The sequence below is a fragment of the Chelonia mydas genome, chromosome 1 (assembly GCF_015237465.2).
Source record: "Chelonia mydas isolate rCheMyd1 chromosome 1, rCheMyd1.pri.v2, whole genome shotgun sequence".
Taxonomy (NCBI): Eukaryota; Metazoa; Chordata; order Testudines; family Cheloniidae; genus Chelonia; species Chelonia mydas.
The window spans coordinates 110,470,769-110,496,318 of NC_057849.1; the positions used below are offsets into that span (position 1 = coordinate 110,470,769).

The 25,550-nt window shown below is 43.5% G+C and overlaps 2 protein-coding genes and 1 long non-coding RNA gene across 8 annotated transcripts in view; 2 read left to right on the forward strand and 1 right to left on the reverse strand.

Annotated features, from left to right (window-relative positions):
* Positions 1–3,290: 3,290 nt before the first annotated feature.
* LOC119565211 lies at positions 3,291–11,513 on the forward strand. 2 transcript variants are annotated; one of them, XR_005223851.2, is made up of 4 exons: positions 3,291–4,887; positions 6,260–6,310; positions 10,830–11,133; positions 11,458–11,513. It is a non-coding gene; the product is annotated as an uncharacterized LOC119565211 (long non-coding RNA). The 2 variants fall into 2 exon arrangements; XR_005223852.2 differs by lacking the exon at positions 6,260–6,310.
* A 6,135-nt stretch (positions 11,514–17,648) lies between these two features.
* Positions 17,649–23,199, reverse strand: SOWAHC (sosondowah ankyrin repeat domain family member C). Its single transcript, XM_027826273.3, has one exon. The coding sequence runs from the start codon at positions 22,969–22,971 to the stop codon at positions 21,250–21,252; it is 1,722 nt and encodes a 573-aa protein (XP_027682074.2). The 5' UTR covers positions 22,972–23,199; the 3' UTR covers positions 17,649–21,249.
* A 97-nt stretch (positions 23,200–23,296) lies between these two features.
* The window catches only part of SEPTIN10 (septin 10), a 49,896-nt gene continuing 47,642 nt past the window's right edge, over positions 23,297–25,550 (forward strand). For 3 of the 5 annotated variants that reach the window (XR_006287505.1, XM_037897460.2, XM_043536183.1), the window contains exon 1: positions 23,307–23,459. Coding sequence is in view for 3 of the 5 variants with exons in the window: in XM_037897460.2 (XP_037753388.1) it covers positions 23,430–23,459 (30 nt within the window). In the remaining 2 variants the exon portion in view is untranslated. Of the gene's footprint in view, positions 23,460–25,550 lie in introns of all 5 variants that reach the window. The other 2 variants (XM_037897462.2, XM_043536179.1) reach the window with 2 other exon arrangements.

Consider the following 25,550-nt stretch of genomic DNA (forward strand, 5'->3'; position numbering starts at 1 on the left):
TAAAAAAGCACCAAAATCCTAGTTAAACTAACAACGTCCTCATGACCCTCCTCTCCCTGCCTCCTCCATAGACCCAATTTCTCTATATCTAGTGCTTGAATGATTAATAGTTAAGAATAGGGATCAGTTGGGCAGAGTCTCTAAGTTTTAGCTTCCCTTTCCTTGACAATTTGGGAATAGGCATATTTGAGCTGGCACTGATGTAACATTTGGAAAGAAAAACCTGCATGGATCAGATTTGTCTTTAGTCATCAGTTCTCTTTTTTTCCTGTTTGTTCTTTTTGTTTCTTAATTGTTCCCTTTGGTGTAATATGGCACAGTTTTAAAAGAAAGCTGCAATTGATGAGAGATATATGCTTGATGTATTAACAGACAAAGAATTGTATTCATGTGCCCAAGTCTGAAACATAAAAATTTGCTAACTGAAGACATTTTTAATTTGTGTACATTTCATAACAAATAACACAAGTTAATATGATGAGAGGAAACCAATAATCAGAATTCAGGTTAAGAGAAAAGAAAAATTAACAGATTTGACCTGAGCTCAAGAGAGAATCAAAACAAAATAATGCGAGACTGTTTTTGTATAGCCATTTATACAGAAGCATCACAAAAGGCTTCAGCCCTTGATGTGTAGGGTACAGGCAGTGCATGTAGATCTGGAAGTGGGAGAGAGGTGCTTGTGCCTAGATTTTTGGGTGAGTAAATGAGCTCATGGAATCTAGGGTTGTATCTACAATGAGAATACTATGGAAATCTCCCACCATTGGCTGCAGCACTGGTGTATTCCACGGGCGCTAGTCATTGTGGGAGTGCTGGCATAGACTACAGGAATGCACAGGGCTAATTGGCTCTGCTGAGAATTAAGAAAGCATGCTTTGTTGGGAAAAAGGAGAAACAAAGCTTAGCACATTTGTTAGCAGGTACTAATGGAAAGGAATGAGTTATGGGAGTAAAATTACTGGGACATTTGCAGATACGATAGAGACAAGTGAAATATTGTGAGGGGAGTCCTTGAAATCTCTGGGCACTTGCCAGCCCACTGGTCAAAGATGGCTCGAACCGGTTTTGACAATGGCGGAGACTTGACACAGAGTGATAGGCATGTAGACTTGTTTATTATAAGATACAAAAGTGCAAAGAATAGATGGGGCTGTTTGCTAGTGTCAGCCTCTCCAGTTGGAGCCAGCCAACCTGGGTTTGAGCATACCAGGCCTAGTTCTGTTGTAAGTAATTGATCAATACTTATGATTGATAGCTGTTATATTGTTGTACCTAGGTTTAGCTAAGATTAGACTGCACATTGGGATAACTATAAAAGCCAGTTGGTCTTTGGATTAATAAAGAAAGATTTGCCTAAATTCTGGTGCTGGTGCATTTTCAAATAAAGATCCCAACATAGATCAGATACCGACATTATTCCCACAGTATCATCTAATCCTGTTCAGAGCAGGCCTAGATGATGCTAGTAGTAAAAGCACAGGTGGCCAATATACAGTGGCACTTAGATAGTGCTAGAACAACAGTGGGGGGATTTCCCTAAAATTCTCATTATAAGGAAGACCTGGGAGGGTTGAGAGGAGAATTTTTGTTTAAATAGATGAGATTAGAATTCATAAAATGGGTCGTAGCTGCCCAGCTTGGATCCAGATCCAGACTTCCTTGAAGTTCAGGGGCATTCAGACCTTGGAGGTTGGTGGGCTGTAGTAGTAAGGGCTGAAACGATCAAGAGAAAAGGAATAGAAAGTTAAAAGGCTGTAATATGATAAATATTTCCTCACCCTCAATCACACACTCTTCAGTTGTCTCATTAGAGAGATTCTAAATTTTACCAGCGAGCTCCACAGGTAACATAAACAAGTGGAAGACTAAAGGGTAGAAATTTAAGGTATTTTATCTTTCGTTAAATTATGACTTCCTTAATAACAAATATTCAGTGAATTTCTTATTAACAGTGCCATGGTTTCATTCTGTAGCTCCCCAACAACTAAGTACTCTCTTACAGAATGGTAGCAAGATACCTTTTGTCCTAAGACAGCAGTTCCCAAACTGTGGTCCCTGGCGCATTTGCTGGTCTTCAACAGACAGCTAGCTAGTGACATGGTGCTGGTCACATGTAAATTGCCATAGCTCCATTGAAGTAAAATCTGGCCCAGTTTCCAGCTACTCAACCACATTAAAAGAAAACACAGGTGGGTCAAATACATTTCTAAAATTACTTTTTCATATGTGTAGTTGCTACAGGTCTGCTATGCCACTATGAACAGAAGTGGTGGTGGTCCATAAGGCAATCTCTACTAGGATGTGATCTACACTCTGAAAAAGATTGAAAACCCCCTCCTATGAATTGATTGAGAGGAAGGATGGTCAGTTGCTAAAATACTGGCCTGGGATTCAGGAAATCTTCCTGGCTCTGCCACATATTTCCTCTATGACCCTGGGCAAGTCACTTAACCTCCCTGTGCCTTAGTTTCCCCACCTGTGACATGAGGATAATACATCCTGACTTCTCAAGGATAAAGAAGATAAAATTGCAGAATCACATTGTGTTCCTTGGCTACATCTTGGCTTCTAGCACCTGCAGAAAAGTTACGAGCTTTGACATTCTACTAAAATTGCACCTCAAAATATTTCAAGATCCCGTTGTTACGACTGATAAAACAGAGATACAGATGTAGATACATATCAGGAAAATAGCTCACTCTGACTCCGCTCCCGCAGCAGATGCAAGTAAGGCAGAAAGAGATGAGGCTACAGTTAATCAGAAGATTCATTAGTGACGTGAATATGACTAACTTGTCACAATTTGCAACCCAGAATCACTGAACATTTTATCCTCCTCCTCCTGTAAGACTAGGAATTTGCATTTTGAGCTTAATTCAATCAATTGGCTTCCTATGCTTCTGTAAACAAATAATCAGACACAGAATCACTGCATAATGAAAGAAATAATTATTTTAAACAATAGAACTTATAAATGCCTTCTGCTAGATGCAGAATTTAGCCAGCATATGTTTTAAAAAAAAGGGGGGACCTTTTATACCAATTCCAGCTAGGGTTAACAGTGACATTTACTGTCACCCACTGATTTGTGAATTGCCACATTGTCATTCTAAGCCACAGTGTGGGAGGAAAAAAACAAAGATGCTTATAGCCAATGCAGTATTACCATTCTTGGGAGTGGAGAAACTGTGATAATTGTTATATATATTATGGAAAGGCTCTAAAATTAGCAAATATTACAGTCCCACATGAATCTCATTTTTAAGGATGTAGGTTTGAATAATAAATAATTTGGCAGGACAAATTGTTTTGTAGTTAAAGTACAGGATTGGCAATCAGGAAACCCGGGTTATATTGCTGCTCAACCACAGCCTTCCTGTGTTAATTTGGACAAATGGTTTAATTTCTCTGGGCCTCAGTTTCATTGAACACAAGCGAGGGGCGTAATAATATTTAACACCCCTATGAGACAGGTTAGAGGCAATTCATTAATGTTCATAAAGCATTTTGAGACCTCAGATGCAAGGTGCCATAGAAGGGCAGTGTACTGTTACTGCTACAATGGAACCTCACGGTCTGTGCATTTTACAATCCACACAACAAAATTGGCCATTTCTTCTCACAGATCTAAAGACAAAGCACTGTAACGAGTGGTCATATAACTGAGATTGTTTACTAGTGCATAAGGAAGCATTAGCCTATGTAACTAAAGGTGAATTTCAATTGTCAAAATAAAAAACAAATGACAAAAGCCTCCCAAAACAAAATACCCACAATTCTCCCCAAGGAGAGAAGGTGAGAGAGTATTATGCATATGTGACAGGTACTGGTCACATCACTTAGTGCACTCAGATACTACAGTGATGAGGGCAGTATAAGAATCTATATAACATAGAAGAGAAAAGAGATGAACAAAAATACATTAAAATGTTGTGTTAACCTTGCTTTGGGCCAAATTCTTTTTTTTGTTACTGGCAAACCAGTGGAAGAGCTGGTAATAGACTCCAGAGGTCCTGATGTCCCATTGTCTGTTCTAATAGCTAGACAATACTACTTCATCTCAAAATCTCTTTCTCCTCACTGCTGTCTTGGCAAATGATTATTGAAAGGATCCCGCAATCTACCAATGACATAGTTAACCAATGACAAGTTAACCTCAACATCTTGGTTTCAGTTTGTATAAGCATCCTAAAGTTTGGATACTTATCTAAAACTTGTCCAACTTTGATTGTTAGAATAGGGCTGGAAATCTCGTGGGAACCATCTCCCTCTCCCTCACATCCCTTTTCTGGTCAAGTCAGGAGTATCACAAGAACAGACTGTTTCATAATATTTCAACACTTCTGGTTCCAGTCCTGGAATAACTGGAGGTACAGAGGCATGTGAAAATGGAATAATCATTTTTTTTAAAAATTGAAATTTTCCAAATCTCAGAAAAAGGGTTTGGTTTGGGTTCACTTTATTTCCAGTGATCGCATATACCCTTTACAATAAAATCTCACTCTGAAAGTGGTAGATTTAAAAATAAGCAAAACTATTGACAATAACACAATGAAGAATTTTTCTAAAAGATTCTATCTGTAAGATAGCTGAGATGGTATCTTTACAACCAAGGCTGTCCCTTCTAAAAGGTGATCTGCAGAAGGGAACAAATTTGGGGTCGTATACTTCTTTGTACTTTTAAATATGTCCCCCTACCTACTGACTCCTGCCCCCACCATGTAGAAAATAAGGAATTTCAAGTGTTACATGTTCTCGCTTTTTGTTGAAGGTTTCAGCTGAAGGATGCAAAGATGTGGATTTGGAGTTGTCTTATCCCTTAATTGAAGGAATGGAGGTGATGTTAAAGATTCGAAGATCTTTTTTCCCCAACTGTGTGTTTTTGTAAGTAGTAGTGTGTTAGGCAGAGCGTCTTAGCCTTTCTATAGTACTGTCACTGTAGAATTTAAGCTTTATCAAAATCAAGATTTAAAGGTGAGTTGTTAAAATGGGTTAGATAACACGTCCTAAACGTCTAGTGCAGCATTTCTCAAGTGTGGCCACCAGGGACTGGGCTGGCGGGGGAGGCAAAGTAGTGGCCATGCCCCCTCCCTGTTTGCTCCTGGATGCCCTGCCTTGGTGTTGGTTGCTGGGGCTGCCAGCAGAGGTTGGGCCCTGCCACCCTTTGGAGACACCTGTGGCACAACGCTGTAGGAGCAGGCACCCAGTGGGTTTTCCACCTTCCCATGGGAGGTGGGGCTCAGGTTTTGGGGTTCAGCCCTGGGGTGGTGGGATGGCAGGCTCTGGCTGCGGGGCTTCAGGCTCCAGTCCTTGGCTCCAGATGCGTGGCACCAGGCCTCAGGCTCTAGGCCCCCACTGCCTCCCTTGGCCCCACCATCCAGGGCTTAATTTGTCCCCAGGCTTGCCGGGGCTGAGTATGTCTGCTATGAAAAGTGATATTTATATGTTTGTTAATATCACTTTTCACAACAGACTTACTTGCTAGCAATAAATAAATTACAATGATTTGGCTGTGTCTATGTGCATATTTATTTGTTTTCCCTCAAGCTAATTAAGTATTTTAGGAAAAAGCGTGAGAGCGGCTACAAGCAAGAGTTGGTGGCCGCACTCGGAGACCACCAAAAAATTTGTGCTGAGAACCCCTGGTCTAGTGTAGACAAGACAGGGTAGATTTTCAGACATGCTAGCTGGTTGAGTTGAAGCCTGGGCTCTCTGCTGAGCTTTAATTCAACTAGTTTAGCACATGTTAAAGAATGTAGTGCCTTGCTCACTCTAGACCTTTACAATATGTTAGCTAGAATGTGCTAGCTAAGGCTACGTCCACACTTACAAGCTTACAGCGGCACCGTTGTACGGATACAGCTGTGCTGCTGTAAGAGTGCTCTGGCAGCCGTGTTATGCTAATTGGAGAGAACTCTCCCGTCGACATAACAAAACCAGCTCAACGAGCGGCGGTAGCTATGTTGGCTGGAGAGCGTCTCTCCCCAAAATAGCGCTGTGCACACTACCACTTATGCTGGTAAAACTTATGTCGCTTGGGGTGGGTTTTTTCCACCCCCTCCGTGTGCCAAAAGTTTTGCTGACATAAGAGCTAGTGTAGACATGGCCTAACAAAATACCTTTAAATTCCAGTCTAGACAAGGCTGAAGTATTTAACTGGTAAACTTTTGTAAAAGGACCATTCTGTTTAGCAAAAATAAGTCTACTCATAGGACCACAGTATTCTTGTCTCTCACAGTATTCTTGTCTCCCACAGTATTCTTGTCAGCAAGTTAAGGAAGTATGGGCTGGATGAATGCACTATAAGGTGGGTAGAAAGCTGGCTAGATTGTCGGGCTCAACGGGTAGTGATCAATGGCTCCATGTCTAGTTGGCAGCCGGTGTCAAGTGGAGTGCCCCAGGGGTCGGTCCTGGGGCCGGTTTTGTTCAATATCTTCATAAATGATCTGGAGGATGGTGTGGATTGCACTCTCAGCAAATTTGCGGATGATACTAAACTGGGAGGAGTGGTAGATACGCTGGAGGGGAGGGATAGGATACAGAAGGACCTAGACAAATTGGAGGTTTGGGCCAAAAGAAATCTGATGAGGTTCAATAAGGATAAGTGCAGGGTCCTACACTTAGGATGGAAGAATCCAATGCACCGCTACAGACTAGGGACCGAATGGCTCGGCAGCAGTTCTGCGGAAAAGGACATAGGGGTGACAGTGGACGAGAAGCTGGATATGAGTCAGCAGTGTGCCCTTGTTGCCAAGAAGGCCAATGGCATTTTGGGATGTATAAGTAGGGGCATAGCAAGCAGATCGAGGGACGTGATCGTTCCCCTCTATTCGACACTGGTGAGGCCTCATCTGGAGTACTGTGTCCAGTTTTGGGCCCCACACTACAAGAAGGATGTGGATAAATTGGAGAGAGTCCAGCGAAGGGCAACAAAAATGATTAGGGGTCTAGAGCACATGACTTATGAGGAGAGGCTGAGGGAGCTGGGATTGTTTAGTCTGCAGAAGAGAAGAATGAGGGGGGATTTGATAGCTGCTTTCAACTACCTGAAAGGGGGTTCCAAAGAGGATGGCTCTAGACTGTTCTCAATGGTAGCAGATGACAGAACGAGGAGTAATGGTCTCAAGTTGCAATGGGGGAGGTTTAGATTGGATATTAGGAAAAACTTTTTCACTAAGAGGGTGGTGAAACACTGGAATGCGTTACCTAGGGAGGTGGTAGAATCTCCTTCCTTAGAGGTTTTTAAGGTCAGGCTTGACAAAGCCCTGGCTGGGATGATTTAACTGGGACTTGGTCCTGCTTCGAGCAGGGGGTTGGACTAGATGACCTTCTGGGGTCCCTTCCAACCCTGATATTCTATGATTCTATGATTCTATGACCGCATGCTAGGAACTTGCTGCTTGATTGTACAGCATCACAATAGTGTGTGTGCGCGTGCACTAGAGAAAGAGAGAGAAGTCCCACTGACTAGAACAGGAATCACAGGTGGAGCATTTCCTATGATACTCTGCCTAATCCACTTTACCCTATCATGTCTACTTTACCACAGACATTTTTGGCAAGTCTGTAACTAATTCCTCCTCCCCCTTATTGGGCCTGAAGCTATGTCTGTGGAGAGGCCAACAGAGAAGGAGGATGTTTGAGACTAACAAATTGCCAGGGGCATCAGGACAGTGATGATGTATGGTGAGGGGGAATGGAATGGAGGATAAAAGTTACACGCCTTTGACATTTCTCTTACATAATCTGTATCACTGCTTGTCTCAGCTACAAAACTCGGGGTTGGGGACAGTGTCTTCCCTGGCATTTGTACAGTACTTAACACAGCAGAGCCCCAATCTTGATTAGGACACCTAGGAGTGTGTCTAAACTGCTCACCAGCAAGCTTTTCAGCCCCTGACAACAAACTTGGGGTTGTGGGGCTCTAAAAAGGGCTGTGTAAACAGTGCTTTGAAGTTGAAGCGTCGACTGAAGTTTGGGCTCTGCAGCCTAGGGGGCTTCAGAGCCTGAGCTGCAGCTTCAAAGTGCTGTCTACGCAGCTATTTTTAGAGCGCTACCATGACCCCCATAACTCCAGGTCGATGACCCAGGCTGGGAGGCTCACTTCTGCAGGCTTTGGAGATGTACCCTTTAGGTACTACCCCGTAAGTAGTAATAGTGTGAACAACAACAAAACAAAAAACACATTTTTTTAAAAAAGCCTCACAAAATTACCTCCACTCCACTCCCAGCTAGTCAGGCTTCACTTCCTTGGTGTCTGTGATGTCAAATGTACTGGTGTTTCATTCAGCTGCAAAGTCCACAAGGGAATAACAGGAAAAAGCTTCATAGATCATAAATGAGCACAAGGGCACAAGTCCAATTCCCACCAACTGCAGTTTACAATTAATCTTCCTTTATTCAAAATTCCATGTGGGGAAATTCAACCCTCATCTCTAAAAGGCAATCAAAGCTTTCCTCTCATGTATACTAATCAGTAGATTCACACATTTTAAAAAATTTATTACAATGAGCTTCTGTGAGTAGATAGTTTATAAAAAGGTTGAGAGTAAAGCTGTAAGGAGAGAGAAGGGGAGAAAGAAAGAATTTGAGACAGGAGACCACTCTTGCACTTCTACAGAATGAATTAAGGCCCCAATCCCATTTCCACTGAAGTCGATGGGAGTCTTTTCATAGAGTTAAATGGGAGTTGAATCAGGCCCTAAGAAAGTTTTTTGCATTGAAACACTGGGACATAATTCGGTGATTAAAAGGATATTGATGCTGTTCCTCCTACTGCTTTGTCATTGTGCAAACAAGCACGTTTAAGAATGTTTTACATTTTTTCCTTTGTCTTAGGAATTCAATTTGAAGGGTGTGGAAGGAAGGATGCTTTTAAAATTGTTGGTCATGTTTAAAGTCATAGCTTGCTATTTTTGTATGATCTTAAGCCAAGTCTTCCCAAATTTGGGTTTAAGGTTAGGCACCTCTAACTAAGTAGCCTAATTTTCAGAGGTATGTAAGACATACAACTTCCACACAATAGTTTCATTTCTAGAGGGCTGTAATACTTTAGTCTAATTCAAGTATTGGTTATAATTCAAGGGGTAACTGGTTGGGGGTTTAGTGGCCTGTGATGTGTATGGGAGGGGGGTGGTGTCAGATTAGATGATCTGGTGGTCCCTTCTGCCTTAAACTCTGTGACTAAGTCAATTAGAACTCCAATTTAAGTGCCCAAATAAGGCACCCAAGTTTGAAAACACTGGCCTTAGTGTTTCTAGTAGCATAATAGGCTAAAATAAAAAGAAAAGGAGTACTAATGGCACCTTAGAAACTAACCAATTTATTTGAGCATAAGCTTTCGTGAGCTACAGCTCACTTCATCGGATGCTCATGCTCAAATAAATTGGTTAGTCTCTAAGGTGCCACTAGTACTCCTTTTCTTTTTGTGAATACAGACTAACACGGCTGCTTGTCTGGAGGCTAAAATAAGTGATGGCTAAGCATCAACAGAATCATATACAGTATTCATTTCTCATATAAAATACTGTAATGTAAACATTTACAGTTGGCTCTGAGCACTGATTTATGGTAATTATATTGAAATTATTCATGAGCTCACCCTTTGCTTAATAAAATAAATGATCTGGCTGTAATTTCCATCTAAATCTTAGGACAAATTCATCCTAACTCTATTAATGTGGATTTTTACCAGGGATGAATGTGGCTTCCTGGCTTTAGGAATTCATCTATTCAATTTAAATCATATGGGGGGCTGGGAAGAGAAAAAAAGTATCCTAATTGCCTGTAGATTGGAGGGAACACCTAGGCCTAACTTTTTTTTTAAAAAACTTTCCGCTCCCCCCCTTCCCTTACTTCTTGCATACATTTTTTTTTTAAATAGGCTCACATACAGGAAATAATGTGGTGATTTTCCTGAAATTCTTTACATAGTATATAGATTAGATATTCCAAGCTTTCTTCTTTTTATCATGATGTAGATGTAACATGACACACCTAGGTAAATCACTGATAACAGGGATTGAACCCAGTACATCTGGATCTAAAACCACAAGCCTCTACTACCTGAGTTGAAAGACTGAGTTCCATTAGTTCAAAGGCAGTAGTCGACTGCTAAACATCTGAGGGTCAGTCACTAGTGGAGACAGAGAGCCAGACTGTTTGTGGGGGTTACATGTGATTCATTTTATTGTAAGATTTCTGGGTTGTTTCTCTGCTCAGTTGCTTCCTATTTGTCCTCCCCCCTTATCACTGGCAATATGAAAATAATAGATTAGTTAATGAAAAAGTTGTATGTTCCAACTCACCCACCCTACCATTCAACAATGATAAGTGGAGGCATAGCATAACTCCCTCTTTGCTCACAGTTTAGAGCACTTGATAGTTCATACACATATAGTACATGAATAGTAGAAGTTTGGAGGTGAAGCAGAAATTGTACACCAGTGGCAGGTTTTGCAGAAGTCAAATAGTTTGAGCAGCAAGTTGGAGGAGAAGGAAGTTGCTTGTATGATGCCGACACACCAGATGCCAGCTCTTGCCTAGGCTGCCAGCATAAGCTAAAAACTGACAAACTCGTAGATGGAGATTAGAGCAGCTCACCTGTATGTTAGTTTTGAATAAAATAGAGATTAGTCTTATAAAAACATATTTAGTTTTTAGACTCTGAAATGCTTGTAAATTACTGCATGCATGAATCTTACTTGTAATAGCTGTGTTCCATGCTATAAGGAAATAAGTTTTGCTTTATAACTTTGAAAATGTTTGCTCTGAACTTGTGAACTCAGGCATTGGAATCATCTGCTCTCTCCTGACCCCCCCACCAGGTATCCAGCAGGACTATCAAAATCAGATGGGCCATCAAGGAATATTGCACTACAAAGGATTGGTTAACGGCCCTACCCACACCTGGGAAATGCTACGTGCAAGGAAGCTCAACTTGTGTACTTGGAAGCTGAATGAAGGAAATAAAACAAAGTCACAGGAAAATTTTCCTTTGTTTTGGCTGTTTGAACTCTGACAGGGCCACACACTCTGAACTGAAGCACAAGATCCCCAGCGGCTGCCTCCTGGTCTACCCTGAAAGACGCTTTGAATTGACAGATCTCTGTCACTCTTAGGATTTAGATGGTAATTTATTTGTGTGTATATGTGGGCTTGTTTTAACCTGTAAATAACTCATTCCTTTTTCCTAGCTAATAAACCTTTAAATAGTTTATTACAGGTATAAGATCTAGGGTACCAATAGACCTGGGGTAAGTGATTGGTCTTGGGGGTGGTGGTGGGAGCGAGCGAGCGAGCGAGCATCAGCATTCACATTGCATTCCCCATCAGTACCCAGCCTGGGCCAGGGAAGCTAATGATCCACCCAGTGGGCCAAATTCACAGATGAATCCTAGCCCCATGCCACTCTCATGATTTTGTCATGAGGCTCATGATAATTGTTTTCCTTAGAGTCCCAGCTCCTCGAGTCAAGTGGATATGTGATGATTTCAGCCTTCATTCTTAAAGAAAAAGTAAGTTTCTAGCTCTTGTGGCTGTGGAGAAAGCTTCAAAATGTGACTCCAGTACACCCTAAAAGCTCAAAAAGCAGAAGGTAAATAAAAAGAACACCAAATCTATTGTCTTTACATAATCTCATGATATTTAGTGAGCCTGATTTTTGAACATTTGGGGTTGGTAATATTGTAAGACTGATACAGTGAGCCAGAAATTCACATTTGGTGAAATGTAATTATAGAACACATCCATGGTTTGGGGTGTCTGCCCTTTTTTTTTTTTTTGACAGTCAGCCCTGAGGTGGGTACTCATGATCATGAGCAACTCGAGACAGTGTGACACTGGCTGCACAAGAAAAATCTAAAGGAGTGACTAAAGTGTGACTGGTTTCAGAGTAACAGCCGTGTTAGTCTGTATTCGCAAAAAGAAAAGGAGGACTTATGGCACCTTAGAGACCAATTTATTTGAGCATGAGTTTTCGTAAGCTACAGCTCACTTCATCGGATGCATACTGTGGAAATTGCAGAATATCATTATTATATACACAGACACCATGAAACAATACCTCCTCCCACCCCACTCTCCTGCTGGTAATAGCTTATCTAAAGTGATCATCAAGTTGGGCCATTTCCAGCACAAATCCAGGCTTTCTCACCCTCTGCCCCACCACAGACAAACTCACTCTCTTGCTGGTAATAGCCCATCCAAAGTGACCACTGTCTTCACAATGTGTATGATAATCAAGGTGGGCCATTTCCTGCAGAAATCCAGGTTCTCTCACCCCCTCCAAAAACCACACACACAAACTCACTCTCCTGCTGGTAATAGCCTATCCAAAATGACCACTCTCCTTACAACCTGCATGAAAATCAAAGTGGGCCATTTCCAGCACAAATCCAGGTTTACACACACAAACTCACTCTCCTGCTGGTAATAGCTCATCCGAAGTGACCACTCCCCCTACAATGTGCATGATAATGAAGGTGGGCCATTTCCAGCACAAATCCAGGTTCTCTCACCCCCCCCCCCCACAAACTCACTCTCCTGCTGGCAATAGCTCATCCAAACTGACCACTCTCCCCACACTGTGCATGACAATCAAGGTGGGCCACTTCCAGCATAAATCCAAGTTTAACCAGAACGTCTGGGAGGGGGGGAGGGGGGGAAAACAAGGGGAAATAGGCTACCTTGCATAATGCCTTAGCCACTCCCAGTCTCTATTTAAGCCTAAATTAATAGTATCCAATTTGCAAATGAATTCCAATTCAGCAGTTTCTCGCTGGACTCTGGATTTGAAGTTTTTTTGTTGTAAGATAGCGACCTTCATGTCTCTGATTGGGTGACCAGAGAGATTGAAGTGTTCTCTGACTGGTTTATGAATGTTATAATTCTTGACATCTGATTTGTGTCCATTTATTCTTTTACGTAGAGACTGTCCAGTTTGACCAACGTACATGGCAGAGGGGCATTGCTGGCACATGATGGCATATATCACATTGGTGGATGTGCAGGTGACTGTGGTTCTTGATCACTGTAAAACAAAGGGCTAGAAGCGGAGTCTGCTGTTCTCACTATTTTAGGAGCAGCAGTACAGAAAATGACTGAGGTCTTACAACAGATTTGAGGGAGGCAAGCCTGGAGAAACCAATTGGGCAAGCAAGCTTTTTTCCCTGAAGAAAAAGAATTGTTCCAGTTTATGTATGTGAGGAAAGTTCAATTAACCTTAAGGGAAGAAATTGCTAGGAAAAAAAGATAGTAATAAGCACTGTCTACTGCCCTTTGTGTCTAATTCAATGTTTTTGCTACATAAAGCCATATTAGGTCCCACCAGGTTATATCCAGCTAATCATTTGTTCTGTCAGCCAAATGATCACCTTCTGAAGCAACACTGGTTTCAGAGTAGCAGCTGTGTTAGTCTGTATTCGCAAAAAGAAAAGGAGTACTTTGGCACCTTAGAGACTAACCAATTTATTTGAGCATAAGCTTTTGTGAGCTACAGCTCACTTGAGGAAAAGAGGCTCAACATCACAGCTGAGCCCGATTCACACTTCCAGGAAGAGTCTGCATAGTGCAGGGGTGTAGTAGTAAATGACTTTCTTCTGCTGGGACAGAGGCCAGGGAGAAGAATAGATTCAAAGTCCACACTGTTCCCAGGCAGGCTGTGAGGGAGCCCAGAGAAGATTTAATGTTACTACTCTCACTCAGGAAAATTTAGTAATGGTGGCAGCCTTCCAGGTGGCAGTGGGGTGACTCTTCCCACTCTTGCATACATCTGCTTCCCTAGAGAGTACAAAGATTACCCACTCTAGCTGTGGGGAAACACGCACTAGAAAATCCAGACCATACGTCTAATACAATGAAATTCCACTTTTTGTATGTGTCTATATTACACCTTTAATACTGATTCCTTATAGGTGGTGTAAAATTACCCCATAGAGATTTTTATAGGTAAAATATAGAAGTGTTGTGCTTTGTACTCCAATCACAGTAGCAAAAGACACAGTAAGTGGACATATTTTCATTAAATTGTTGAGGAAGATCTCTATGAAAGATGACTACCCTTTGCAAGGTAAAACACTCACATTTAAAGATCTGTATTAGTTTGAATGCTATTTCTCAGCACTTGAAATTACTCTGGAAGAAAAATGCTGCCAGCTTGGGGAAATCTGTCTGTAAGCTAAAATCAGTTTCGGTAAGACTTGTGTTACCTACAGCCTTGGCAACTCGTTTTCACAGACAGGGAGTTCAGGCCCTGAAGGAGTTGCATTTTAATTAAGAATAGCGTTAGTCTCTTCTAAGTGCAATTAAAATCAATTTCTGAAATGGAAAAAAAACCCCTAACTTTTTGATGTCTGACATGTTTAAAAAAAAGCTTTAGCCTCATGAAGTGTTAATGACCTTAGTTCATCCTTGCTTACAGAGTGAGAAGAGAGATTGTCATCACAGAGATATTCTCCCCAGGTGAAAGGGCTGGTTTGGTGCTAAAATAAAAACTTACAAAAAGTTCAAGAGAAACTGAGACCAGTGCCATGTCCCTCTGACCCTTAAGAGTCAGAGGAAGGCTGAACTTGCAGTTGCAGGTCATTTTGAGATAACAAATTGTGTTCCTAGAGATAGGTGTCTTCCAGGCCCAAACATTAATCTGATACTGGTTCACTGATGTGCAGTGTTCTGCATTCTCCCCATAAACTTCTAAAGGAGCATAAGTTTGTTTTAAGTATTACTGACCCTGAGATTTTATGATCTGAAACATCTGTTTGCATTTCTACCCCCTAAAACCTGTTAACTTTTTATATTTGTTCAGTACAGATAGACCTTGCTTTCTGAGAACTGAGAAAACCACAGCTCAGACAAAAACGGTGCTGAAGGGTAGTTAAGGGTGCTTCAGGAATGTACCACAAACCTTTAACAGTCAAGGAAATGCCAACTTAAAAAAATCAAACAATTTGTATTCAGACTATGAAGATCACAATGCAGACTGAAGGAAAAGTTGTAATAGGTGGCTCTTGCGTAGCACTTATCAGTAAATCTCAAAAGCACTTTACAAAGGAGGTCATTAATCCTATTTTACAGATGGGGAAACTAACAGAGGTGAAGTGACCTGCCCAGGACCAGCCAGCAGGAGAGCTAGGAATAAAACCCAGGTCTTGAGTCCATTCCAGTGCTCTAGCCACTAAGTCACAAAAGAGTCAACTGCAAACTTTTAAGATGATCCCAGTTCTTTACCGAACTAGACACATGGAAAAGCATGTACAAGATAAAAAGCTATTTACTCCAAAAAGGTTGGAAGAAAAAGATGCTGCAGCAAGATGTGGCTGGTTACATTTCAAAAGCTTAGGCGTTGTATGATTTTTTTTTTTTTAAAATAGTCATTGGTAGGGGTTTTCTTTAGCCTTAACTGTGCTAGACAAAGCATCCCTACAGTGTCAGCTGTAGCTTAACAGCAACTTTTAAAAATTCTGTAGCATAAGTGGTTCTAGATAAAACATGTCACTTATTTAGCTGATGTTCACAAGCACAAAAATGGTAACACACTTGTTTTAAGACTGTAGCAAAGAGGAACGTTGCACTGGTTTGAGTTGGACTTTTCAGAAAGCAGTTTGTAACCCAGATCTTCATTGTAATACATTTAATGTAACAATATCATGTAACAACTATGACCACACCAAATGCAGAAGAGTTGTTCAGACTTCTGCAGTATGGTTGACTCTACTGAAAGATGCTGGCAAGAGTAATAAAATTAGATTTGAATTGGACTTACTAAGAATCTTCTTTGTATTTATTAGTTCACTTATATTGAAGTAGGAATTAAGTGAAAGGATAAACCAGTTTAAAAGTGGTCTAGAAGTACCTTACCTTCCACAATATTTGCAAACATGCTATTTAATTTTTTTGTAACAGTATTCAGCAAGTTAGATCTCTCTCCATATTAAAATCACAGTTTTCTGCAGGAGTGAAAACAGTTTCAGATGCTATGTTTAAGACAAAAAGGCTTGGTAAACATGGGCTGCTTTAGTCTTTACCTTGGGACATCATCAAATCTAACATAAGTTTTAAGCAGAAGTTGGTTAGTTTAGTCTCTATAACATTTCCCATATTAACCCCTTAATTTATACAGCAGACCACATTTGACAAAAACACAAATTGAGGCCTACTCTTGTCCTTCCTCCCCTCCTTCAATTAATCTGGTGAGACAACCCTAAAATATGACCCTACTCAACATTTCGAAGCAAAGGCAAAAGTAAAACTTAAGTTGTCTGCAAATATGCCCCAAGGTCAAGAATATTTCCCCAAATAGAGCTATCAGCAATAAATCCCCATAATTAAGTTTAATTGCATTGATTTCCCCTACTCCCAAACAAAACCACACTGTTCATATACAAGCACTGTTTCACACTTTCTTGCATTCTAATGAGGTAGATTCACCGGTACATCTGAGGGTAAGGAATACCAGCTGTTTATGACAAGGCAAGGATAGAGAAAAGGAAAGCATCTGGATGTATTTAGTTTCCTAATCTTTGTCATTTGTCACAAAGATTAGGTTAAACTCCCACAAACATCAGATTTATAGCTAGCAATATCATGTAAAGTCACACTATTGGACTTGTTAAAGTTTCTGTTCAGGAAAACAGACGGATTGGCAGGACCAACAGTTGTGCAGGTAGCGGGAACTAGAGATGGGCAAAGTAGCTCTACCCAGCAAGAGTTTCCTACAAAAACTACTAACACTTTCGTGCTCTGGCCTCACCTACTTCTCCTCCAACCCAATAACCGTAACAAAGGGTAGGTTAAGGCCTCCTAGCAAGATCAGATCAGCTATCACATCTCGTTTATCCTTCAGGAAGGAGAACAGCTGTACCCATCACACTACAAGAGCAGTCTTCACCCCTCGAGTGTAAACAAAGGAAGAAAGTGGCAGGCTTGCTGGCTAACCAATTGTCTCACCTCCAACAGACCATTATGGGGAGAAGGAAAAACAGCGCAAAGAAGAGTGAACTAGAAACAGAGATGGTATTCACAGTCACCAGCATTGCTCCTTCATCTGGACTTGAGCCCTAAAATCAGCAAATGGGGAAGATATGGCAGTTACTAGTAGCATGACTATATGTGCATATACAGATTATCCAGAGTGACAAAAAAGAGTTTACACAAACTGAAAACCTCAGTCTGATACATGAACGGAATGTACTTCCTATTAATGAATGTGTTGGACAGGCTTAGTGAACAAGCTTTGGTCTATTACTTTGGTATTGTGTTCTACGAGAATCTAGGATCGGGACCATTATTTAGGTATATTTGTCCTTCCAAAGTCAGTTTTGATTGCACAGAAACAGCAGGTTCATGGCAGCAGTTAAGAGGCCAGTCCTATCTAGCATGGATAACTTCAAGGGCACTTTGATGAACTTTAAAGTGAACTATTCAAGAGTACTTAATAGCCAGCAAAAATTGTTACTGTCTTACAAAGAACAGACTGTATTTCCCCACCACTTGCTAGTGCTTCAAGAGTTATATCCCATCAGTTATCTTGGTGATTAAAAGCAAAAAAAATAGTAATAGTTCTACAGACCAATCTGAAAATAGCAAACTGATACACAGTATATACTAATTGTGTGTACAAACACAAATAAGTTAAAGCAAAACACAACTCACTGGCATTTGTTTATTTCAGTAAAATTAAAGTTTGACTTCTTCAGATTCTTCGCTCAAATATCCATTCAGATAAACACCCATAAAAAAAAAAACTTGTATTAAAAACTGAAAGGCATCCAGGCCTCTAATATTTCAGGCAAAGATGCAATACAAGTGATCAAATGGTTAAGTTACAGGCTTGCTGCATCACACTATCATAAAAACTGAATAAAGGATAAACATTCAATATTTCAAGTGTACCATTAAAAAAAATGACTAGTAAGTGCTACAGTTTTTTGTACCATACAAATTGTTTTAGTTCAATTCACATCTTCCTCAGCAATATATTTGCTAATTCAAATACATACATTTAAGAGTACCAGTAGACTATGAATATCCTGAAACAAGGGTATCAAGAGTAACAACCTTCCCCACAGAGAAACTTGTTTTAGCTCAAATAAAAGGAGTGGAATGTGAAAACCAAGAGGTGAAATAAGAGTCTTTAGTCCGATAGCACAAGCAGAAATTTGATTAGCTAGCCATTTGGAATAACTACAGTAGAACCTTGCTAATTTTGCACTTTTACTCACCATAGTGTACCAATAGCGTGTGCCACCACAACTCAGATTTTCTAGTGTTGTGGGAAGGTCTCATACCACTAAGACTTCATTACTTTTGTAGACATATTACATTTACTAGTGTGTTGTGACGTATCAAATTAAAACTAAACTGTGAATTACATCGCGATGCACATTTACCAATTGTCAATTTCAGTAATTTTTACTGGTTCTCCCACAAATTGTGGTTCTTCACAATTTGAAGAGTGCTGCAGTAGTCCAAGATCTCAGTCTAAAGAATTTCCCCTATCACCAACAGAATACCAATTCAAGATTCTATATTTTGTGCAATTCTTTATCAGATCTAGACTTGAAAAGCTCAACACCTGACTCAGTCAAAATGAAAGTTACACAAGGCTTCATAACTGCTACACTAATGGTTAATACAGTCAAGATTTGGAAATAGGTAGTAGCAGGAAATGTGTGCTCACTTGGGAATATAGTGCTCAAGGAGCCTCAAGCTAGAATCTTGTAAATGTAACAACCTTCAGCTTGCTTTACAGAAAATTTAGTATAAAGATTATATTTCTCTACTGCAGAAAGTAGAAGGGGCAAGTACCTAGTTCTCAAGTGCACTTCCCCCTTTGAAACATCCAGTTCTTGTTGCACCAAGTTTATACTGGCAGGAAAAGGCTGAGGGCAGACTGTTAGCTTAGCCCCATATGCATATGAACGAAAGTGCTTTTCAGGACTGAATATACCCATGTTTGTAGTGTACAATCAAAAGTGAAGGCACATGGAATTTTATATTATAAAATTAACACCTCCCCATGATTTTTAGTGTTTCTGAACAAAAACAATGACCTGAACCTAAATAATGTATAAAATAGATTAAACTGCTCATCAAGGTCATTTTTTCTCGTAACAGTTTGGCATAGTATTAATTGCCTACCTATGTGACTATCATAGCTTACTAAGGTCAACAGTCATGCAAATACTGGGAAGTGATCTGTGGCAAAGTCCTCTCCCCCACATCTATTGTAGGTTTCAGAGTAGCAGCTGTGTTAGTCTGTATTTGCAAAAAGAAAAGGATTACTTGTGGCACCTTAGAGCTTATGCTCAAATAAATTGGTTAGTCTCTAAGGTACCACAAGTACTCCTTTTCTTTTTATCTATTGTAGGCACTCATGCTATTGCAACCAAAATGCAGAAAGCTGTCAACACGAGAAAGCACAGATCTTTCAGGAGCAACTCCCCTAATATACAGATTTCTAGCCCTTGCAGCATGCAGTTAATTAGTGCCTCAGATTTAGATTTTATGCATTTCTAAAGTCATATACTCTTGGTAAGATTTTACAAATATGCACATACATTACAAGAAAGTGTAACTTAGAAGCATTTTTCATTGGCAGCATTTTGACATTTATGCACAGATGATTCAATGGCCAGCTGCATCCATGATGCAGCTCTTTTTGAAGAACCTTATGTTAAAATAGTCTATGCCTTCCAAGATTTGCAGGAATTACTGACCTGAACAGCAGAGAAACCAATAAAGTTCTGTAGACTGTATAGAACAAATTTAGAATAGACCTGTCTGAGGTGGAGAATTTCCAAAACAATTACTTTGGGAATTTCCAGTACATTTGTTTAGTTTGAAACTTCAAAATCCTTCCTGTCTTACAAAAAACAAAGATTTGATTTTTAGTTAAATCAGTTTTACTAGAGAGTCAGAATGTGAATGTTGCCCCCACTACTTTAAAAAAAAATAATCAGAAAGTCTCATTAAGCAGCTTTTACTCAATACACCAAACAAACAGAGACACAGGTGGCCTTAGAAAAGAGTTCCTAGGTCCTTCACCCTACCACAGTTTGTAAGCATTTTGGCATATACTACACTGAAGGAGCTAGTAGATACTACAGCACACAAATTATTGAATGCATAGAACAGTACTATTGCATTTCAATATCTTATTAGTTTTATGAAGATCACTTTTCCTTAAAAAGGAGTATAGATGCTGTTGCATGAGATTTTTTTGGATGAGATGTATGGCATAATTACTTAGTTTTACATGAATAAAGATAATCAACTGTAAATGTGTTGCTATTACTCTAGTGTAGTGTTGGCAAGACAGACCAAAGATCAATAACTCATATGGTACTAGATTTAGTATTTGAGAGTTCACAGTGATTATAAAAGTAAAATTGCTTTGATACAGAACTTAATTAGCAGTTATTGAATGTATAAAAAATTAAAGACCTTTCATTCACGCTACTATATTCTGCATTAGCATTCCAACTCTATTAGAGTTCAGTAGTACCTCAATTAAGCAGCAAAGACTTACACCATGCTTAACTATACCTTTTGTAAGCCATCCCATTGACTTCCGTATTTGAATTATGTCATTTGAACAGGTAAAGTTAAGACTGATCTTAAGTCTTTGAGGACTGAAGCCCAAATGTCTACAGAAATCCTGACACCGGTCACGTGTTGTACTTAACTATTTAATCATGTGGTATTGCCATTAGAAAAAGAGAGACTTTAAAAATACATGAATGTATTGACAAAATCCTACTTAAATAGATAGCTGTCCATGAAGAGTTGTATATAGTACCGAAATGTAAAGTTTTGAATTCTCTCTTTTGTCTCCTCTCCAACTCACTTTAAAACCAAGTATAAATAGATGTTTCCAGACCCTGATGCCTAGCTTCTAAAAAGAGGAGGCCCACAGATTTTACATACCCAGTACTTCTTTACAGACCCACTGCCCCTGGCTGTACTTGCAAGGAAATAGCTCTTAAGTATGGGGAGCCCCCATTGCTTGGCTTGAAGCAGCTATTTTCTGGAAATTGCTAAATCCCAAGAGCCCTGCAGATGTTTACACTTAAAACAAAATATTTTGCTTTAACTTCTGAGTTTCATTATCTCCCGAAGAACGCGTGAGTCTGGATGAGGGATGGTCACTCACACACAGCTGCAAACACCACCTCTCTTCTGCACTACATGTTCAATGGGTTCAGGAGCACGTCACACCCCTGATTTAGATACTGCTTGTCTCCCTGCTTATCCGAAGACATTGGATTTAGGTCTGAGTTTGAAGGACGTTTTCAGTGGCTTCTCCTCCTGCTCCTCTTCTTCCTCCTCCTCCGCTCTGAAAGAGGGGGTAGTGTGGATGATCTGGGTGCGGAATCGGATTTTGTTGAGCCGTGGTTTCATCCTGCCACTGTTTGAGGCTTTCCTGCTCATCTCCTTGCCCTTGCCCAGGGCTGCTGCCCCCTCCCCGGATTCAGTCTCCTCGCCCTGCCCCTGGTGGTGGTGGGAGAGTCTGTAGGCAATGAGGTTGGAGGGGAGCACCTTGGAGAGCCTCCAGCGCCCGCTCCCGTTGCCCACGGCGCCCTCGCCCTCCTCCTGCAGGGCCCCCACCAGGCTCCGCATCTCCTCCGTGGTGCTCTGGCTCAGGTAGTTGGAGGCCTTGCGCCCGCTGTAGTCCCTCACATCCACGTCTGCGTCGTAGGCCCCCACGAGCAGCTTGACCACTTCCAGGTGGCCGTGCATGGCGGCCAGGTGCAGCGCCGTGTACCCGCCGCTGGTGCGCGCGTTGATGTTGATGGGCAGCCGCTGCTTGTGCGCAAAGTTGACGAGCATGGCGAGCAGCTCCTGGCGCCCGTGCTTGGCGGCCCAGTGCAGGCAAGTGAAGCCGGTGATGAAGTCGCGCTTGGAGAGCAGCCCCGGTTCGCAGCTCAGCAGCCCCTCCAGGCTCTCCCACCTGCCGTCCGCGGCCGAGAGCATCCAGGCGTGCTCCAGGGGGTCCAGCGCTACCGAGCTCCCTGCGCTGCTCTCTTCCTCGGCGGAGGAGGAGGCCAGCGAGGCGCTGTCTGAGTCCCCGCCGCGGGCTCGGGGGGCCCCGGGGAAGAAGCTCCGTTTCAGCTGGGGGGAGCTGCCCATCATCAACTCGCGGAAGTTCTTGCGGCTGGACCTGGGGGTGGCGCCCCCGCCGGAGCTGCCCGGCGAGCAAGGGGAGCCGGAACCGGCCTCGGCCCCCTCCTCTTCGACAAGCCGGGCAGGGGGAACCGGCTCCTCCCCGCCGTGCCCCGGCTGCAGCCCCCGGGGCACGTTGCGCCGCGAGCTCCTCTTCCTGCCGCCGCCCGGGGGCGCCTGGCCCAACCGGGGCAAGTCGCTCCTGCTCCCCGCCTGAGGCGGCTGCTGCGGGCAGCTGGGGGGGCCCTTTCCCTGGAGCGCCCCATCCTCGAGGTCCGACTTCCCTGGGGCAGCGGGCGCGATTTCCCGCGGCTGCCCCCCGGGACAAGGCGAGGAGTCCCGGCTCCGCGGTGCCGAGTCCGCCTCCTCGTCAGGGGTCACCGCGATGCTGGGCAGCGGCTCCAGCGCCGCCGGGGGATCGAGGGGGGCGGCGTCCGCGATGCTGGGCAGCGGCTCGGGCCCGGGCGCCGCCGGGGGATCGAGGGGGGCGGCGGCCTCGCTGCCGCCGGGATCGAGAGGCTGGTCACCGGGTGGCGAGTCCTGCTGGTCCGCAGCCGGGGTCCCCGCGGGCCGGTAGCGCCGCCGCAGCTGAACGTACTTGGCGCCGGAGCCGGGCTCCAGGTGCACGGTGGCCACGGCGTTGACCAGCTCCTTGAAGCGCTGGCGGGCCCGGGCGCGGCGCTCCGGCTCCGGCGGGCTCAGCCAGCCCCGGAAATGCTCCAGCAGCTCCGCGTTCCGCGCCCGCCCGCCCCGCGCCGCCAGGAACCGCAGCACCGACTCCGGGCTCAGCGCCGGCTCCTCGGCCATCGCGCCCCACGCTCAGCGCGGCCCCAACCTCGCCGCGTCCTGCGGCGGCTCAGGGCGCGGCGGCCGAGCGCTCCCCGCCCCTCGGTAATGCGGCACCGGCAGCATCTCCCAGCAGCGGTTCAATCAGTGCGGCGGCTCGCGGCCCATTATACAGGCGGGGGCGGGGGCGGTTCAGGGACCGTCCGCTCCCAGCTCACGTCACCTCCGAGACTCCAGCCCGCCGCGTGCGGGGATCGCCCCGGGCCAGGGGTGCGAAGCGACTGCAGCGCGGCCCCTCCCCTCGGGCCGCCCCCCGTGACCCCACCCCCCCTGCGCCACGCCCCTCCCCGCCCGTTTGCTTGGCCCCGCCCCCTCCCTCCCCGCGCGCGGACCCTCCAGCTGCGGCCGGTTACATTCCAACCGCCTGGAGCTTCCCGCGCGCCGCGCCCCTCCCCCTCCCGCGGCGGCCGCCCGGTGTCATGGCTTCCTCCGAGGTCGCTCGGCAGCTGGTGAGTCCCGCCCGGGGGCGCGTGAAACTTTCTCGTCTCTCTCTCTCTCTCTGCCCCCGCCCCCGGTCTCCCCTCCGACCGCACCCGAAAAACTTCCTCCGCCGGGCCAGGCCGCAGAGACCCCGGTCCGAGCCGCGCCCGGCCCCTTCCCCCCGGGCTGAGCGCGTCATGCCGGCCCCAGGCTCCCCCCCGCCCCCCAGTCACCGTCCGCCACAGCCCCTTGCCCCCACGGTCCCTGCTCCCCCCCGCCGAGTCACCCACAACGAGCTCGTGAGACGCCCCCGAGGGAGACTCGTGTGTGGCGAGCTCGCGGCGAGGGGCAGGGGCGGGGAGCAGGGCATAGGACAGGGTCAGGGTTTTGCCCTTCGGTTTCCACCCCAGGATCTCAAAGCCCCTTACGCGCCGCTGGGCGATGGAGGCCCGCAAAGCGGGCGACTCCCCCATTCAAATCAGTGTTTGGTTGTAAAAGTCTGGGAAGACTCCGGGCTGTGCCCTCAGAGCTGTCCTTCCACGTTATGAGCAAACCAAAGGAGGGAAGCGTCGGTCGGCGTGACACCGTGATGCATTAGCTTAACTTTTATTCTTTCTGAATGCTTCCTTTTCGCTCTAGACTGAGGTGGAACTTTAAATTTGTTGTTAGCAAGTCGAGATGAGGGGGGGAAAAAAAAAGCTTATGAACATTGATTCACATAAGAACCATGAGTTTGCTTCAACTGTACTTACAACAGCTTTCACTTGTGACTGCTTTTACATTTGTCCCGGCAAAAATGCTAACAGCAAGGTAGGGTTATGAATACTTGTTAAAATATGTAATTACTTCAGAAGTATTCAAAAAGTGGCAATCTTGAAAATTGTCAATTTGGGAGCCATCCAGACATAGGAACCAATCCAGTGCTATTCAGATTACCAGTCATGCAGCATAAATTTATAAAAAGAAAAGGAGTACTTGTGGCACCTTAGAGACTAACCAATTTACTTGAGCATAAGCTTTTGTGAGCTACAGCTCACGAAAGCTTATGCTCAAATAAATTGGTTAGTCTCTAAGGTGCCACAAGTACTCCTTTTTGTGAATACAGACTAACACGGCTGCTACTCTGACACCATACATTTATAGTTAGAGTATTTGCTATCCATAATGGTTGCGAACTGTAGCTCCCAAACAATGCACAGCATACGTTTGAATAAAAAAATTCCCCAAATAATTTCTAATAATGAGCAAATTTGTCAATTTACTCTCAGTTTATAGGTAAAATTGTGAACAGAAATGTGTATCATGCCATAATCCTGTACTGAACCTGTGTACGAGGCCCATACACCTGCATGTCTGTTGACTACAGTTTGCAGGCTCTGTCAGCGTTCTAAAATTATTACTAGAAGATCCCATTCTGAGGCTTTATCTTGCTCAAAATGGATGAGAGTTGCTGCATATTTACAACAACAACAAAAATCTAATAGTCTTGGTTATGTGTTCACATGCTTCAAGGAAAACCTTGCTCTGCATCCTGGCAAATCCTGTCAACTTTCCACTTCTTCCTTGTTCTTCAGATACACAAATCCCAAACTTGGCCCAGATTCACTTTTATTTTTGATGTAGTGAATAATTTGACAGGTTTCAGAGTAGCAGCTGTGTTAGTCTGTGTCCGCAAAAAGAAAAGGAGTACTTGTGGGACCTTAGAAACTAACAAATTTATTTGAGCATAAACTTTCGTGAGCTACAGCTCACTTCATCGGATGCATGCAGTGGAAAATACATGCATCCGATGAAGTGAGCTGTAGCTCACGAAAGCTTATGCTCAAATAAATTTGTTAGTCTCTAAGGTGCCATGAATAGTTTGATTAGCTCATGACATAAAGACACATCTTCTGCCCTGTTCCATCTCAGGTGTTGCTTTGTTAGAGACATGAGGGACACCAAAGTGGCCTAAATAACCAGCTGGGGATTTGTCTTGTTTAGAGGAATCCCTGGGTAGAGTTTAGTTGGCTGTTCTTGTGCTTTTCTGTCAGATGAGGCATTTTGAAAGGTGTGTGACCAAAGTGCTGAATGCTGATGATTCTTGGCTGTTGGATAGTCCCTGGGGGCCATTGTAGTGA

Excerpts from the sequence above, each read along its gene's own strand:
- SOWAHC (XM_027826273.3), bottom strand. The coding sequence starts at position 22,971 with ATGGCCGAGGAGCCGGCGCTGAGCCCGGAGTCGGTGCTGCGGTTCCTG.